Genomic DNA, 19,633 nt, shown 5'->3' on the forward strand with positions numbered 1-19,633 from the left:
CACGGGCGGAAAGAACGTAAAAGTGTTGTGTTCGCGGGAGAAATGGTGGAAATGTAAGTGTGTGGCCTCTGCCGTTTAAAATCCCTTCAGAATTGCATCCTGCAACTTTTAATTCCAAACATCCATCAAGGTTAGTACAAAAACAACGTCCTTTGTTTTTCTGAAGCCTCCACGTCGTTTAAGTTCGCCTGCAATAGTTGACTCTTTATTATGCGTAAAACATGTTAACGTTGAGTTATTTTTGCAATGTTTGTTTCATCTCGTGTCTGTTTATGTCAGTCCAGGACTTGACATCCCTATGAGTCGATGTTTTCAATCCAGAACATCTTTTCGTATGAGTCGAGTTAGTTGAGCAGTGATTCTATGGCTAAATGCAAACTCAATGGTATATTTTTATTTATTTTTATCATTATCTATCTGTTACATTAATGTGCAAATTCTGCACATGCTTAGGATAAGATCATAAAGCACTTTTTTTAAAAAAACTTCTGCATCATGACAAGTCGTTTGAAGGAACGTTTTCAATGAAGAGATCCCTGATGGATTGTTTTCATGAATGACTACATTGATGTCTGTAAAAACCTCCTGAAAACAGCGAAATCCTAAATGTATTCTTGGATTTAGCCATTTGGTTTCCTGTTTGGGGGTCATTTCCTCTGCAGATTTAAAAGTGGAAGTAAGAGTTTATCTGGTGTATATGGTCAACAATCGAAATCTTAACACCATAAGAATGTTTTCCGTTTTGTAGCATTTGAAATCCTTTGATTGTTGCTTGAATCAGATCGTTTTTTTTTTATTGTCTGTGGTTAATTTCTACAAAACAGTTGCCAAATAATCTGCTCTAAATGAATTCCTTAAACCTGTGATACTGTGTTTTTATTTCAATGTGTTGTCCTGATGTAACAACACGATCTGGATCTTGTAATCCATGCGTTTGTGTACCAGTGATCTGATCCAGCCTTACACCCCAGCTCTGGCTCTGAGGTCTGTGGATCAGAATCTACTGATGGTTCCACGCACACGGTTCAGGACCAGAGGAGAGAAATCCTTCCAGGCTGTTGCTCCTAAGCTTTGGAACGATCTTCCTCTGTGTTTGATGATCTACTGACTCCTTCAAGAAATATCTTAAGACCTTTTTATTTGTGCAGGCTTTTCCCTGATTTTCTGGGACTCCTGTGTTTGTCTTACGATCTTGGCCTTTTAAAGTATATATATTTTAACTGTGTATCGATTTTGGTTGTTAAAGCGCTTTGTGACCCTGGTCTAGAAAGATTTTTATAAATAACTATTACTTACTTACTTGTTGTAATACCACACTTAAGCTGTTATTATTTATAATCTTAGCCATTTTACTTCTCTTTGTCAAATTGAAGTTGCATATGTCAATAGGCCTACTCAATAAGAGATTGCTCAAAGAACAATTTATTGGATATTTAACACCTCTTTCTATTTTCTTTTTTTAAACCTACACCTTGTTACATGGAGGTTAAAGGTTTCTCAATGAAGTTGGTAGTCTTGTGGGGCATATTTAAAAAGTACTTCTATTATTAAGGAAATTTGTGTAGAATCCGAGGAAAGTAGTTAAGAATTATATTATCGAAATTTTTGCAAGTCTCACTATTTTGATCGTCTAGGACCCTCACAGTTTTAAGTAATCTTATCTTTTGGCAGAGAATGTTTCTGGGTGTCTTAACTTGTCGATGATTGGGTTGCTTGCAGCAGTCCACCGACACTGTGTGATGCCTTCTATCGTTTATTTTTATTATTGTTGTCACGGTCCATCTGCATTTGTATCTGCATTCAATTAAGTATTTATAATGGATCAAATTAATTCATGATCGGACTTTGTTGATGAGTATTTTACATGGTAAAATAGAAGAGTGCCTTATTAGCTGACTGGGCAATAGGCAAAAAACGGATTTTCAGGGCCTGTGAACGCCTCATAAAACCTATTTGTAAGGCTTTCTCAAGATCTTGCATTGTTATGCAAAATCTTTGGAGGACTACTTAAAAAACACTTGCTACTTACTAGCTACCTTTAAATGAAATATGCCTCTATTTAGGAGTTTGATTTATAATTGGAGCACAATTTTGACACTTGTATTTTCTTTCTAGGAGTTTCACTGTCGGGAATGTTCAAAAGTAAGCGCCAAGGTAATTGCCATGTCTGTTCAATACATTCTTATTTCTAGGCCCTGGGCTGTAACGAATCTCTGCCTTCTGTATTGTTTGGTCTCTAGGTTATGATGCACAGTGAAGATGCTGCTCAAGAACCTCCCCCTAAACCTTCGCTTCGCCCAGGAGTAGGAGTGATATCGAGTGGTATGAATTCCACAGGAAACAAACGGAACACTGCAGAACAAGGTCACGGGTCAACACTTTGTGACGAAACTACACAGAAAGATGAAGGAACAATAACGACAAGCGGATTCAAAACGGACAATAAGAAATTGCATGGCACCAACAAGCAACTTAATGCATTGAACGAAACCGTCTCACCTGTTAAAGAACCCCAACCTGATGAAAGTGAGCCTGAAAAACTCTTGCAAGAGTCACCGTTGTGTTCAAACAGCGGCGGAGGACTGAAGGAATTCTTCAAGTCAAAGATCGATGCTGCCGTTAACCATTCAGGGCATTTATCGGGAAACAATTTGTTATGTACCAATGCTAATAATCAAGAACCACCAGCCAAAAAAAGGGCCTTTGGATCCTCATCACATCCAGATCCAAAAGGCTTAAAGGAAGACCAGGACCGTGCTGTGAAGTCCTGCAGCGAGGAGATTCCTTTGGAGTCAAGTGAGGATGAAGATGAAGACCTGTGCAAGGAAGGAGGCTGCCACAGTGATACTCGGACTAAAAGGTTAACTCTTTCTCAACATAAGTGCGAAGAAAGTAGAAAAACGACTTTGACTGAAGAAACATCAAAAATAAGAGAATTGAAATCGGCTAAGAAGCAAATACTTGCTGCATTGAATGAGAAGATTGTTACAGTTATTGTTAAACAGCCAAATTCTGATGCAAATAAGTGTGAAAAAGAATTAGGCCCAAACAGAAGTGGAGTCCTGAAAGAGTCTTGTAAGATCGACATTTCCGTTAACAAACCAGTCTGTTGCAATTTAACAAACAATTTGCCTCATTTTTCGGGCATTATTAATGAAGAAAAGGCAGCAAGCAGCAACGCCAATGAAACTCCAATACATCCAAGTCTAAAACAGTTGAAGGAGGACCAAAACGAAGGAAAAAAGACGATAAACTCCAGCATGCGATCAAACATTGTAGATAGTAAAGCCCAGCTGAACATTGGCCAAGATGGTGTTCCTAAAGATGGAGGGTATGGAGTGATCGAAGACAAAGAAAAAAAGCCGTTGCACACTTGCAAGCATTGCAACTTCAATAACGTGGACATCCAAAGAGTTTTTGACCACTACAGAGACTGCCATCCGTATATTCGCTTCACAACCCAATACATCCAAGATCCAGGTGACGACGGTGCCTCTTTCAGATGCCTGCAGTGCCCTGTGGAGTTCTCAAGTGTTGCGGCCCTTCAGAAACACCGAGCAGTAAATCACACCGAGTCTCCAGATTTTCTAAAGCTGCAGACACACAAACTTAATCTATGGTTCAAATGTTTTGAATGTACATTCACCAGCACAGCAGTGGAGGATTTAAAAAGGCACCATAAGGAGCAGCATCCAACGTTAAAAGTGGATAATATGTTGCTGTATAATCCATTCCTAGAGACCAGATGTGACGAGGGTGAGAATGAGAAGGAGTTCTTTTATCGTTGCAGCCACTGTTCATTCAAACACCGGTCGGCTGTAGTTATCCATGTCCACTACAGGAAAACTCACCCAACTGTCAATATTTCAATTGACAAAATCAAGAAATCCTTTTGTCCAGCTTCGAGCAGAATATTACCAACCTACACAAAGTTAGTAGACAAGTCTCAAAAGAAAAATGATTCTCAAATTCAAATGGGAAGCAAAGGTGGAAGTACAAAACCGAATGAGGACAAGTCTCAAGAAAAAGATGCAGATTCTCCCGTGGAAATGGAAAGTAAAGGTGGTAATGGCAGACCACGTTTAATTGTGTCGGAGAAAGAAGAATCTGAAAAGTTGGAAAATGTATCTTCGTCTTCCGTCTCAGGTTTGCATCAAAAACGTGACCCATATCCTGCAGGAATTTTTGACATTATGAAGTACAAATGTGATTTGGAGAACCAGATTGATGAAAGCGAAGCCGGGTCCTCCAAGTGCGACGTCTCCGACCATCTAGACAACCTCGCAGAACCTGAGGAGGAGAGATTATGTCAGCAAGGAAACAAACTTTGTGCTACGGATTTGTATTATTGTCATATTTGCAACTATGGGAACCAGTCGGTCAGAGGGGTGAGGATTCATCAAGCCCGCTACCATGATAACCAGTACGACATGAAAGATGTCTTGGATCATTCGGCGTCGATACGAAGTCAGTTACGGACATCAAAGCCCGAAAGGAAAGATTCTTCCCTGAACTTCGATCTACCGCTCCCTATTCTGATGGAGGGCGAGGAAAAAATGTTTTTCTGCTACATTTGCAACTTCCGAGGCCCTTCGATTGACCGAGTGACGCAACACTTCAAGAGGAATCACTATGATATTTCGGTTGACGAAAAGCTGATCTCATTATATACAGCTCATGTTCTCCAACACGCAGCGCAACCAAAGGTGTCCGTAGATCTGTCGTTCAGCTGCGATCAATGCAGTTTCGGCTCTCAAAGTCTTTATAACCTTAGGAAACACGCACTCAAATGCCACAACGAACAATTGTCTTTTCAATCGATTCTTCGCACACATTTCAAAAAGGGAAAAATACAAGCGGGCTATTACTGTAATTTTTGTGTTTCCCGTCATGAAAACGCAACAGCGCTCCATGACCACTACCGGACGCAACACACTCACGTCAAGAGCATACCGTCCGTTCGCTTCATGGAGAGAAACTTATTTGTCGACTCTGAAAATAGTCCTAAAAGGAAAAGCACAGAAACTTCCCAAAATGTACTTGGCAGCACTGATGAGCCCTTAAGCTATCCGTGTAGAGCGTGTTCATTCAAGGCCAGCACTGTTGAGGAAGTTACAGATCACTACCGTAGCGTACATCCCTGGTCTGTGAAAGAGGACGGCTCGGTTCCGAGCATCACAAACAGGAAAAAGTTAGCTGTGCCAAAAAGCGACAAGAAGAAAATCGAACCGGTGGAAACCTCAGCAGCTCCAAGTCAACCTGTGGAGTCGGTCGATTCAGGCGAGGCAGTGCTGTCCCAGGTGTTCGTCCAATGCCCGTACTGTGCCACCAGATTTCATGTTTTCCGTGACTTCAAGGCCCACTGTGAACTGGAACACGGGGACCTTGAAAAAGAGGAAAAAGTCAAAAGGCAGATGCATGTTTTTAAGTGTCAACACTGCCCCTACGTAAATGGCAATTTTCACCTTATAGCCATGCACTGCCAAATGAAACACAACGATCTCCAGTCAATCACAACACGTCTACTTATCAATGAATCACATCTGGACAAGCTTTTAAAAAGCAAAGAAGGCTTTAAAATATCAAAGATTAAGGGTTTTATCTGTGACATTTGCTCTCAGATTCATTTATCTCAAGACTGGCTGAACAAACACAATAAGAGCAAACACAGCAAGACGGCAGAAGCCGAGTCTACTAAAGTATCACCGGTTGTTAAAAAACCCGCTGTAAAGAGTCGCTTCTTTCAGAAAGCCTTTTCTAATGTCTTCGGAAAAAGCCTCAGGTGCCACCAATGCGATCACAGAGCTTCCACAAAAGTTGGTCTGGACCGACATATGCGCATTGTTCACAAAAACGGGCCCGTCTCAAATGTTCACGATCGGATCTTCAAATGTGAGATGTGTCCAAAGATCTACACGAGTAAAAAATATCTTTTGAACCATTGCAGGGTCGTGCATGAAACCGAGGGCATCCTGGAATACAATCCCTCGGACAAAGGAGATGTTCAAAATAACTCCTCCGATAAGTTGGCAGAGTGCACGGCTGTAACAAAAAAGACTGTTTACAAGTGTCTCAGATGTCCGTACGTGCATGTGAGCTACTGCGGAACTCTTGTTCACTGTGTGAAAATCCATAAAGGCGTGCAGCCCAAAGCGGATAACCTTACAACCTATGAGGTTCTAGAGTCCAACTTTGTGAACTATGAAAATGGAAACTGCAAAAAAGGATACATCTGCAAGAAGTGTTTGCAGATTCACAGTTCTATGAAAGCGTTGAACAGTCACACTTTGAAGCACCGACATGAAGTGGGTCAAGATGACCCACTGTCCTCTGAGAACATTGAGTCTCTGCAGTCGCCTCTTCTGGACAACGAAATCCAACTGTCTCCAGGCGGTTCTCAACCACAGCCCAGGCATTCCCAGATGCAATCTGCAGAACCGAATGAAGACGATAAGTTCGTCTACAAATGTCCACACTGCCCTTATGTGAATTCCAGACCCCACGGAATGCTTACCCACTGTCAGATGGTTCATCCAGACCTGACGGTTACCATAAGAAAACTTAACACACAGAAAGTGTCTGAAAGCAACTTTGTGAAATCGGCAAAAGAGAAAGGATACATGTGCACGGTTTGTTCATTGATTCATGTCTCGTTCAGGAAGTTGAAACTGCACAATGAGACCCACCAATGTCAAGACTCCAAAAATGATGAGGGTTTGGAAAACAAGAGTATAGGAATGGAAGTGGAGCTTCAACCTGATTTTGGATACAGGTGTGCTCTTTGCACCTACTCCACTATGATGAAGATGCGTATGGCTTTTCATTACAATACTCAACATGGAAAAGAGGCTTTTTTAAAGTATTTCTCAGAAGTCATGAAGCAGCCTTTACCCTCCAACGTTGACGCCCACAATGACACCGAAGAAGACCAAAGCAAAAGGTCGGTCTACAAATGTCCTTGTTGCCCGTACCTGCATGTTCGCCCTCATGGAACTCTAACTCACTGCCAGATGATACATCCCAGTTTGACCGTCAGCTCGGATCGACTGGAGGTTATCGAGGTGCTCATTTCTGACTTTGCATCTTCTGCAAGTGGAAAGTATTCCAAAGCCAAAGGATATCAGTGTAGCATGTGCCCGCAAATTCACATATCCATGAAAAAGTTAAGGCGACACAAGGACACTCATCAACTGAAAAAGGAGGATGAATCCTTGTTAAAACCTACCTCAGAGATCCAAGCCTCCCAAATGTCCCATCAGCCTTCAGATCCTGGAAGTGATTCGAATCTGGCCTCCCATTATACCCCTCAGCCTGTGAACCCCCAATCCGAGGACAAGCCACGTCCCTACCAGTGCAACATCTGTTCATATGCAGCACATTTTCGACAAAACCTCTTATTCCACTACAAGAAAACACACAAGTTGGACTCGTTCAACACACGCAGGTTGTTGCAGCAGTACAATAAACGTAAACCAGACAAACAATTTCTGGCTCAGTTATCGGAAAAAGCACCATTTAAATGTATAAAATGCCCAAATATGCACTTTGAGTCGGCGGAGTCACTCATCTCTCACTATAACAGCTTCCACAGCTTGCAAGGAAAGAAGGACTTTAGTGTGATGTATATCAGTCACATTCTCCAAAAAAACACGTGGATGTTCAAATGCCTGCACTGTCGGAAAAGTATAATTGGCTTGGACAAGCTCTTCGAACACCTGGAGGAACACAGAGAGACCCATCAGAGTGGACAAGCGATCACAGAAGAGGCCAGATCTGAAGTAAGTACTTAATGTATAACTCGTAGTAAAGAAGTCTCTGATCAGTTCATTTTCTCTCTTTCTTGAATATCGTAGATTTATTTTAGTTAAAATAAGTGCATTTCGTTATCATTTGTTTTCATTGATTATTTAACTTTTAAGGTTTTATTACTATCAAGGTGGTTAGATATCGAGGTACCAGATAGAAGGAGATAGTAAACATGAAGCCAATGGTTGTCATTAAAAATTATGAACAAGGCAGGAAAGATAAGGGACACTAACAAGCCGTGACAATGTCTGATGGGAAGATGTCTTCACTATTTTCCTTTTACTAAACCACTTCCATGCTTCTTCTTCAGCTCTGCAGAGATGAGTCATCTTCTTCGCAACTCAGTCCAAAGAAAGAAGCCGAGATCCATCCTGCCACCAGTCCGCCTTCCTCATCCACGCCTGTCGCTCAAGTGGAGAACAACAGTAATCTTGGGATTAAAAAGTTCCTTTGCCCACAGTGTCCTCGGAAGTTCTCCTCACTGTTGGGCCTTCGCAACCACGGGCTCAGTCACAAATCGAAGAAAATTCGCAAGTCACGATGGAGGCTAAAGTAAGGAGTCTTTTGACTTCTAATGGCTATGTATTCGATTTTGACCAGGACCAGTAACAAATAACCCATTAACTCATGTTTTGTCTCGACAGTTTTGAGAAATTTGTCGGTTTCAAAAAGGAATCGACAAAGCCACATGTTTGTCTGCTGTGCGCCTATCGGTCAACGAATACCTATCACTTACAGATCCACGTCCTTAAAACGCACTCGGGTGAGTAAAAAAGTCAAATTTTTACCTCCACCAAGGAGATCATGTGTTTTTACATGTGTTTGACACGATCTTCTCGAATATGTCCAGGCCCAGGTCTGGGGCCTACTAGGAAGGTGTTTCATATAGGGAAACATTTCAGTTGCTTGGACTATTCAAACTATTCAAGTACTTATTTTAACCAACATATTGCTTGAGAACCATTTTGTCAAACTTGGAGGACCTGGTCATCATCAAAACCGATGGTCCTTTTTTCCCCCCACTCTTCTAGTAGTGTTACATACCGTGACATTCCTTTCAGACAGTCCGAAGAGCAACTTTCTGGTCTCCCAAATACTATAATGTTTTTAAAGAAATATAATTTATGCATAGTTATTATTATTATTATTATTTTTAAAGAAGCTTCTCGAGAGAGCAACTTGTAAAAGATTTGGACCAAGGTTTTCTTTATGCCTTTCGTTTCCAGACATGATTAAACAATCTCGGCACGAAGATCAACCTCACGATGGGCAGATGCCACAAAGTTTGTCACCTGCGGACGTAGCTGAGCCTGACAAAGAAGACCAAGAAGCAGCCAGTGAAGCAGCGACACCGCGATCATCTTCCCCCAGAAACACTGTTGAAGAAAAGGACCACAACGAGCCAGAGAACAGCAAATACTCGTGCAGGTTTTGTTCTCGGACCTTCATGTCAAGGAAAGGCATGCTTACCCATGAAAGCAGCCACAAGGCCTTCAAAGCTTTTAAGGGACAAGACAACCTGACATCTTCTCGTCAGAAGGACATGTGAGTTGATTATAACCAGTTGAAAATTTTAACTTTTTCCTGGTTGTTGTTACCTACTTAATTTTGATCCTTTCATTTATTCCTTGCAGGCTCACTTTTTAAAAGTCAATTGATTTACACTTGTGCATCATACATACTTGGAGTTGTATTTAGGACATACACCATAGTAACCGAGTGCAAAAAAACAATAGTTCAGCACTCGTTTAAGTTTGATTTAAATTTTCTCAACAAAAAAACCCCAACATAATCTCAATTACAGACATTCAACTAATATCTTGAGTCAGTGAATCTCGGCACTCGCCTGACAAAGCCCATGATCATTACTTTTAGAGCAAATAAGTATAAGTATTTGTATAAATGTGGGTATTTAATTTAAATGTTTCATAGCCTATTTCCAAGCAAGCTGCACTCTCCTTCAGTTTACCTTTGATTTGACAAAAACTGTCACTGTAAGATGTAACGTCGCTGATATAAGAACAACATCAGTTCTTCACAATCATCTGAACTCTGACTCCTCGCTCCCTCCCTCACCTGTCTCAGTTTCAAAGGAACAGTAACACGCACAACAACGAGTGTCATAGTATTTTACTTCAGTTTTTTCAAAAATGTAATTTCAAATTTGTGCAGACCTAAAATAAATCAAGACCTGGTGAACTATAATTTTTTTCATCCTTCATAGAAAATATTAAATAATTTTCAGGAGGTCAGTCGGTTACAAACGTGTAGATTATTGTAAATTAAATTAAGTTTTTTAATTTCCTTTTATTTTGTATTCTGCTCCGTTTAAATTATATCAGAGTTATAATAATATTATAATAATTCCCCCTCCCCTCAGATCATGAATGTGGCTGTCATCCTCGACAGTACACTTTCATTTCTATCCCACATTAACCTGGTCTGCATATTTTCACCTCTGCAATATCAACAGACTCTGCCCCTCCCTCACCCCAGACACCGCCGCCATCCTTGTCCACATTCCCTTCACCTCCCGCCTAGATTACTGCAGCTCCCTCCTCTTCAGCCTCCCTCAAAAGTCCCTCCACAAACTCCAACTCGTTCAAAACTCTGCCGCTCGCATCATCACTAAAACCCCCACATCCCTCCACATCACCCCCCATCTTCCAGCAGCTTCACTGGCTCCCCATCCACCAACAAATCATCTACAAACTCTACCTGCACACCTTCAAGTCCATGCACAACCTCACCCCTCCCTACCTTTCTGACCTCCTTACTATCAACACCCCGACTCGCTCCCTCTGTTCCTCCTCCTCCATCCACCTCTCGGTGCCCTCTGCCCCCCTCAGCCCCGTGGGGAGCAGAGCCTTCAGTCGCTCTGCTCCCGAACTTTGGAACTAGCTCCCACCCGACCTCCGCAACTGTGACTTTCTCCTCCTCTTCAAATCTCAACTCAAAACTCACCTGTTCCGCACCGCATTCCCCTCATGACCTCTCACCCGCTGCTACCACCTCAATTTATAATGTTTTTTATCCTCCACCTCCTGGTTTTTATTGTATTGTGTGATTTTATTATTTTATGTGATTCTATTGTATTATTCGACCTTGAGTCTCTTGAAAGGCTCTTTTAAATAATATATGTATTAATATAATGTATTATTTAATATGAATAATATATTAATGCTTATGATGACCATTACTCAGTTAAACAAGTGCAGTAAATATACAGTACAAAAAATTGTCAATGCTTTAAGTAAGTAAGTAATTTGTATTTTATAGCGCTTTTCCAGACCAGGGTCACAAACGGTTAAACAATCAAAACAATACTCAATAAAATATATACTTTAAAGGTCGAGATAATACTGAGAAAAACACGTTTTCTACTCACCCTCATGTCATCTAAAGGTTGGGATTTTTTTTAAAGTAAAAAAAGTTTAAAGTTTAAAATCTGTTCCTTTTTACAATTTTAGACGTATGTTCATTTTAATGTAGCAACTGGAGCTCAGTTGTCTTCGTCTTCATCTTGAAGCCTCGACATTAGAGATTTAGGCTGACGGCCTGGTATCTTCTACTGAAAACAAGCCAAGAATATGGACTTGGTTTAAGTATTTTTCTGATCAATTATTTTCTTTTTGAGGCTTCAATTCAAGAGGGATGTTGCAGACGAGCAGTATGGGGGTATCTGGATGTTTTTAAGATGAAGACAACTTAGCTCCAGTCGCTACATTAAAATGAACAAACATTTTGGTCTATAACTCTAAAAAGAACAGATTACCCTGAAAATAATCCTTAGTCGACATGAGGGTGAGTCGAAAATGAGTGACGTTTGAATTTTGAGTGAACTATCACTAACTAAAGTTTTATCTATAGTTTATTTATCTATAGCATATTGTAGCATTTTATGGAATTATATTTATTTTTTAAAGTCAAAAGGGTTTTGTGGCTCCCAGGTTATTCTTTACTGTAGGAAACCGGTCCAAATGGCTCTTTGAATGGTACATGTGGTTCACCCCCACAAAAGAATACTGAAAGAATGTAACACAAGGTAATTATTCTACTATGTCAAATTGTACTGTTGCCATCAATTTGCAAACGGTATAGAAACATTCTTTAGGCAACGGCACCATTTTCAATGGTATAAATACAATTTTACTTATTTTTATTTTTGATTCAGTTACAAGCGACCGTTGTTCTCTAGATTTACTCGGAAGTCATCTTGTGTTTTCAACTATAAATGCCGACGTTGGCAGTAGTGAAACACATTGACAATTCTCTAGTTGTATTTTTCACCTATATATTATTTAATTGTCTATGTCTGTCATTCTACTCTTGGAAAGGCTTTGGAAAAAAAATCCCAAATTTAAATGTGGGAATAATAGCGATATAATCATACCATATCATATTATTAATCCACTTGAGCTAAGAGACAATTCACTCGCTTCACTTCACTTGCCTTCAACCACTCACCATCAACTCCAAACAATGTTGTGTTCAGTGGCTCTCTTGCACATTTGTAATTATTTGAAGAACTACTCACTTCCTCCACTTCGTGTCTCGACAGCTTCGAGCAGCACTTCAGCATCAAAGAAGGGAGGGCGAAGCCTTACCACTGCCGCCTCTGTCCGTATCGCACGTCAGTCCTGAGTCTGGTGAGATGTCACTTCTTGAAGAAGCATCAAGGTGAGGCGGGAGAACTGTTTAATGTGTGTCTTTAATCGGCTTTAAATCCAAGTACCTCGTTCAACCTGCGAAGTCTCGCTGTTTTACAGATTTAATTTCTATTGCACATCGTACTGTATCAGTGGGAGTGCCAACAAATGAGTGAACTCCCATAATGCCTCTCTTCACACTGCTCCATTAATTGATGATTGGTCCCTTCAATACCCTGTTATTATTTTACATCTATGTTGCTATATCAAAAGTGATCGAGAGCTGTGATTGGTTGGCTGGGCGGCAGAGCAGTATAGAAGTTGTATGCAATGTTGAGCTTGCAAGTTCAAGTAAATGTTGTTGAATTAAACGAGTGAACAAATGAATAGTTGCTACTTGGCATAGTTTCTTCAATACAGAACGTAACCCCCAGAGTAAGTTAGAGACTTTTGTACTTGAGAAAACTGTTGAAGTACATATGTGTCCAGGACGGGAACAATACATTGATTTCCCTGAATATAATCTGCTTCTATATCTGGTATGATACATAATTGCTGAAGATATATCATGGAGAAATACTGGTAAAACATTACATTAGAAATGTACACAAAGAGCAAAGACTCATTTAGCTGATATTATTGGTCAACATTTGTTTTATCTACATTGTTTTGATGACCTTTTAGCTTCTGAAGTATCAGTGATTGATGCACCGCTGAGAGTGATTCATCTTCTAATCATCCATTATTATAATCAGCTGATTCTTGCCACATTATCCACAGTTAGCTTGCTAACCGACAGACAATGATTTTCTTTATGTCTTAGAGGAATATGACATTGTGTTTCTTTAAAAAGTATTCAGTTTAAGACAAAACAATGCACTGTTATCTGTCTCCAGCTCGTCGTGGAGATGGTATAAAGCAGGACGACACGGACATCCCCTCAAAAGAGCAGGAGCCTTTGGAGTCTTCAGAAGAACACAACAGCCTCTCAGAACCGGAGGGCGAACCCAGAACCGCCGGCAAGTCTTCACACAAACATGTCAAATCTGCTTATCAAAGGTGGTGCTCATGCTACGCTTCACTGTGTGCAGCCGTTTCTTACAAGGAGCATCCGGACGTGCAGAGGCAGCTGAACCACCTGAGACTGATCGCCCAGACCAAGAACGCCGTGAAGGTGAACGTGGAGGGAGTGATGGCACAAGGGGCTCTCCTGCACTGCGAGTACTGCGACTTCAATTCGGCCCACTTGGCGAGCATCAGACGCCATTACAACAACCGGCACGCCAAGAAGCTGCAGAAGTGCAAAGACTGCGAGTTCTTCTCCGCATCGAGGTGATTTACTCTTTAGAACCAGGATTTATTCATCAACATTTGTTTTTCACGATCATCAGAACTCTGACTCCTCGCTCACCTCAGTCTTAAAGGAACAGTAACACGCACAACAACGAGTGTTATAGTATTTTACTTCATTTTTTTTGTAAAATACTATGGAAGTGAATAACAATATTAAAGGGTTGAATTGAAAACTGAATATTTTGTTTAGTAACTGTTTGTTTGTTAAAGCATTGAATTATTTTTTTAACTTATTTAATTGAAATAATTTCTATATCGAAAGGTTGAATTTGTGTGAGTTAACAGACTTGTACGTCGTCATGTGACCTCTGTGTGTCGCATGATTGGCTGAGCGTTTGATGAAGTAGCTCGGTACTCGTTTGATATTGACTGGTTGCAGTATTATACCAGCGTTTCTATATTTAATTAAAAAAGCTATGAATTCGAGAAAGTGTGACCGTTTTGATAAACAAATGATTAGATTAAATTATTCAATACTAAGTCATCCTTAACTTTGAATTACTTTTTTTAAATTACTTTAAATTTAAACATCTAATATGTCCATACACATCTAAAACTTTAAAAAAAAAATTGAGCAACTAGGCTGAATGTGATGTGGATTTTACATTGTTTGTCAATCCCCAATTGAAATGGATTTCCCTCCGACTACCAACCAAATTAGATTTGGTGATCAGGGAGGATTTAGAAGGTGCACCTGATGTGACTAACCTTCTGATCTCATCAGGGAAACCATGGAGATGCATGCGAAGGTGAATCATTCCGAGGACGGTTTAGAAACCGCAGCCTCAAGGATCCATCGCTGCCCCTTCTGCCTCTACCAGTGCACCGACAAGAACAACATGATCGACCACATCGTCCTGCATCGCGGTAAGTTAACCCTTTTGACGCCGACTTCACGTGAGAATTTCAAAGTGCGGTAACTTCTCGCAGCGTTTTCCTTTTTGGAGCATCTTCCCAAACACAAGGCGAGAGTTCCACAGGCTTCTCAGTGCAGTAACTCCTGAACTATCAATGTGATTAAGATTGTTTCTAAAGCGAAAGACAAGCTTTTCTATGATGGATGGCGTGTGCTAAGCTTGCATAGCTACCGAAATGAGTTCGCTGTGAGGGAGTGAGATCAGGAGATATGTGTTGATAAACAAGTTTGCAGGTGTTTTTTTCAGTTCAGAAACTCATTTTAAAGTAGGTCTTACGACACCAGCTCAGTACATCTTGACTTCTTAACTGTGGGAAAACTGAATAATAAATGTATAAGTTAGTAAAATAGTGTACCAACAGTGGTCCCATGTTTATGCAGGGGTTGTGTTCTGAAAAGCCCCCTAACCTTAAACAAAATCCACTACGTAGTGACTGTTGTTTTTATAAACAATACTTATTTAATAACATGTATGTGAGCTTCCAACCATCAGGTACCATCCCTCCAAAAAACCCTCTCAGTATTTTTGACCTGAGAAGCTCCTATGATGCTTTGCCGCCCAGCCAATCAATTACAGCTCTCGATCACTTTTGATGTTTGTTGTAAATACCATATTTTAGCGATCAATTAGCCTTCCCTAAAGTATAGTGTAAAATGGCATCATGGGAGTTCACTGTTTGCACCATAAGTGAGGTTATGGAGTAAACAATTTCCCGAAGGAGACCTCCTGAGGGATCAATAATAAAGTTCTACCTAATGAGTTCATTCCATTGAGTTCTCTGGTTCTCTTAAGGTTTGTTTCTAACTGAGAGAACAAAGACAAGGAGTTCCCTCATTCCTGACTGCAACTTGATACACTGTGTTTAAATATGCAGTACTGTGTGGAAGACAAAAAAGAATCCTTGAGACCACGGAAAGGGACCAGCGTACAGTATATTGTAAATGGCATTTATAGTGGAAAACAATAAAAAAAGAGGTCTTTGACCACCTTTTAAATGTTTCTAATTGAAGTAATTCATCAACTCTCTCTGTGTTGTGTCTCTGTCATGAATAAGTTTTGTACTTCATTACATGTTGATCAAAACCTTCATCTGAGCCCATCTTCTGTCCCCAGAGAAGCGAAGCATCCCCATCGAAGTCACGCGACCCAAGCTGTCTCGATACCTCCAGGGTCTGGTCTTCCGCTGCCACAAGTGCACCTACACCACCGGCAGCTCGGAGAACCTGGACGCCCACATGAGCAAGCACGTCCTCCAGCTCTACAAGTGCGCGCTCTGCTACTTCGACTGCTCCCAGCCCGGCGAGCTGCAGAAGCACCTGTGTGACAAGCATCAGGTGAGCGTCCCGCACTCAATGGAATGTCTAATCCACTTTGGAATTTGGGCTCGGGAATGTGGAAACAAAACAAATTCTATGGAGGCATATCAGTGTCAGAATACTGACTTGTTGACATTTAACGTCTCTAATGTTGATATTTTACCAAGCATTTCATTATTGTTTTAATTATTAAATTCAGTCATTTATATATTGAAAGTTTGAATTGGTTTTTTTTTATTAAAAATATTTTTATATTAAAAGGTTTTTTTAATAATTTAATTCAAGTTGGGTTTTTTAATTATTGCCTTTTTCTAAACAGGGAGTTTGGTATTGTTTCAAAGAATCATTTATTTTTTTCTCAATTAAATATTTTTTTAAGTGCTGGCATTTTAAATACAGTATACAAACTTGGTATAATTGTCCTCAATTCCAAAAGACTAAGTATTTACAAGAGTATTATAGTATATTTAAGAGTATAAACAAGGAATTAGTATATATAAAATATATTATTATTATTATTATTATTGTAATGTCAAGGCCATGCATATTAAAAAAAACTTTTAATATATTTTAATTATTATTATTTTAATATAAAGAATTAAATTATATTAAAGAATCATTCAATGCTTAACAAATCATCCTTTTAATTCAACCATGTCACTGATATACTTCTTTAAATGTACACATTTCTTTACTCTTATTAAACTTTTTTTTTGTGTGTACATTGTAAGGTTCTGAGGAATCATGACCTGGTGGCTCAGCTGAAGTCACCTCCGCCTGTAGGAAGACCGGACTCTGGTCTCTGCAGCAGCAGGACCGTGAAAGAGGACCACAGCCCAGAAGAAGTGGAGATGGATGATAGTGACCAAGAAGACAAAGGATTGGAGCAAATCAAGAGACTCGAGAAGAGGAAGATTCTTGAGAGGAAAACGCAAGAAGTGGTGGAGAATGATATTTTGAGGAACATCCTTCAGCTGGACCAGGAGAGCGTCTGGAAGCACAGGAGGTCCATGGAGGAGGAGCTGCTCAAGCGCGAGAACACGGGCCTCCAGGAGAGCTGTCTGGAGAAAGTGAAACAGGAAGTCACAAACACTTTTCCAGAATTCAGCGGCTCCGTGACGCAGCTCAAAGAAGAACAAGCGTTCAAGGGGACGGACCGTCGTGAAGAACGTCTCGATGATGAATGTTTGCAGAAGGAGGTGCTGAAGCATCTGAAGGAAGATCCTGACGCTGAGGGAGGAAACGAGACACAAGAGCAAGCAGGAGACATCATCCAGACGGACACTAGTCTGCTCATAGGTAAGCTTCTAATTCAAGGCTACTTGTTTTAGTTTCGCAGCTTTGGAATGATGAGGGATTCATTATTTTTCCAACATGTGACAGTTATTTATCGTAAGTTTTAACTCCTTAACAACAGATTCAATTAAAAATAAATGAAACTGTAACTTATCGGACACGTTTGCTTCAACACTTTTGTGTCTCACTCCCTCTCAGTGAACTCATTGCTGCTGCTAGTGTAGGTGTTAAATGGTCAAATCCTCCAGATGTTTAATGTACATAATTCTCTCTGTGGGTCCATGTGAAGCTTCTCTACATATCTGTGGTCCTACTGCAGGAACACTAAAGCTTTATAAGTGCAAAGCCATGTTTCTCTGCTTTTATTTATCTTTTATTTTAGTTTTCTAGAACATATAAACAATCGGTAAGTTACTGTCATTCAAAATATGGATGTCCTTTTTCAGGATATTGTATCTTTATTCGACAATGTTTTTCAATTTGTTTTCGTTTTCAAATTATATTTAATTTTCATCATAGTTCTTCAATGTTCATTTTTCCATAAAGTAAATACAATAAAATTCAGTTAACATGCATTTAAACTTACGGTGGCTAAATGGCAGCAGTCATTACGTCCAGGCAGTTAAAGGAATAATAAACTCTCTCCAGATTCACTGAGGACAAGAGGATACAGTCGACTCCAGCAGCTTTTAGAGCTGATGTTTGGACATATTTTGGTTTCAAAACAAAATGTACAACCTCGTCAAGAGTCATGTGGTCTGTATATTCTGCAACACCAGAGTCAAGTACTCAACAATACTAACAAATATATACTTGTTACTACAGTATCACTATATATCGCATAGTTGTATCTTGATAGTTATCAAATCGCCAGATTCTTGCCAATAATCATCCAAACTTCTGAGCAGCCCCCAAAAAACATTTGTATGATTATCCAGTACTTTATGAACATTTGTCATTGGAATCTAACTCTGTGCTTCTCCAGCTTCCGTCTCCGGAGGAGATGATCCCTCCCTGTGTTTGGAAAAGATGAGCTTCCGCTGCGACCTCTGCGGGAGGAACCTCTCCAGCGTCTCCGATCTGGAATCTCACACTAAACGACACCGATTGTAGCTGTTAATGCACTATTGTTTACCGTCTCAGTACTGTCACCCTCATGTTTTCCATGCATCTTTTTTTTTTTTATTATCCTATTAGCAGTTATTGTGTCTTTGTTGACTTTCTTAATAAAAGTTTAGTGTCAGATTAAAAAAAAACGACAAAAAAACAACAATGTGAGCTTAATTTCTAAGGAAGTTACGTCTGCATATATTTTACACTTTATTTTACCTTTAGACTGAAACAACTGTTTTATTCCGTAGTGTTAACGCAACTAAGAAAATGTATTTTATATCACTACAGTGCTTTTGATGTCTTATTTAATTATGAATGTTACTTTCAAATGTTTCCAGAATAGTAAACTGTTACACTAGAATGTTTGGGTGCTTTTATACAAATCTTTTTTCATACCGATTAACAGATGTAATAAATGAGCTGCTTTTATATTAACACCATAGTTTTGTTTTGTTTGTTGTTTTTTTTGTGTTTCTAATTGTCCATGTCTACTTTTTTTTACAACAATTAAATTGGCATTATTTAAAAAAAATGTTTTTCTTTTTTTTGTGGATGCATTTTGAGGTTAATTCAAAGTAAAAACTAACTGAATTTCTAGTTTTTAAATGTGCAACATTAAACTTTTAGTTAATTTACTTTTTCAAATATTGTATTCTTTAGTTCTTTGATTTGCCGAATATAAAATTGGATTTTATCCTTAAATCTTTACATTGAATTATTGATTTTGCATACGTTTTCACTTTGGAATTTTGAGAACTAGGACTTTTTTTTTTTAATAAATTTGCTGATTATATTATAAAAGCCAATTAATGTCAAGTAAAAGAAAGTCATTAGTTTAATTATATTTTGGCATTTATCAACTAAAACTTTTTAACTGGTAATGAAAAACTTCTACCCTTCTTTACTTCAATTAACCTTTCCTTGGTCAATACGGTTTTCCATATATTAAAGAACATATTTTGGAGTTTAAAATAGTTTAATATAATCGAAGAGTAAAAGGGGTTTTTATTTCACTTAATATCAATAGTGAAGTGCAAGAAAATTAAAGTTTGAGTCGATGTTGTAATGGTTTGTCTACTTAAAGTGCATCGAGTAGCCGCATTTTTAACTATAAAATTGCGTTAATTTCCTCCAGGATTTACTTCATCTTTCAAGGGATCTGTCATGTCCTGGTTTACTATTT

The 19,633-nt window shown here is 39.4% G+C and overlaps 1 protein-coding gene across 1 annotated transcript; it reads left to right on the forward strand.

Moving 5' to 3' along the window:
• The first annotated feature begins 40 nt into the window (after positions 1-40).
• On the forward strand, positions 41-19,027 carry LOC148087540 (zinc finger protein 462-like). Its single transcript, XM_087789161.1, has 13 exons — positions 41-130; positions 2,116-2,154; positions 2,241-7,778; positions 8,117-8,358; positions 8,451-8,569; positions 9,033-9,351; positions 12,368-12,486; positions 13,352-13,474; positions 13,547-13,787; positions 14,533-14,675; positions 15,839-16,059; positions 16,773-17,340; positions 18,323-19,027. Exons 3-13 carry the CDS (start codon positions 2,244-2,246, stop codon positions 18,448-18,450), a joined length of 7,758 nt encoding a protein of 2,585 aa, XP_087645287.1. The 5' UTR covers positions 41-130; positions 2,116-2,154; positions 2,241-2,243; the 3' UTR covers positions 18,451-19,027.
• Positions 19,028-19,633: the final 606 nt, after the last annotated feature.

Source organism: Callionymus lyra, chromosome 1 (genome assembly GCF_982586985.1).
Source record: "Callionymus lyra chromosome 1, fCalLyr1.hap1.1, whole genome shotgun sequence".
NCBI classification, from domain to species: Eukaryota; Metazoa; Chordata; class Actinopteri; order Syngnathiformes; family Callionymidae; genus Callionymus; species Callionymus lyra.

Bases quoted from the DNA above. Each gene is read 5' to 3' on its own strand.
- LOC148087540 (XM_087789161.1), top strand. From the start codon at position 2,244: ATGATGCACAGTGAAGATGCTGCTCAAGAACCTCCCCCTAAACCTTCG. The intron at 7,779-8,116 runs GTAAGTACTTAA...CTTCTTCTTCAG, and splicing joins CAGAAGAGGCCAGATCTGAA to CTCTGCAGAGATGAGTCATC. The intron at 13,475-13,546 runs GCAAGTCTTCAC...CACTGTGTGCAG, and splicing joins GGGCGAACCCAGAACCGCCG to CCGTTTCTTACAAGGAGCAT.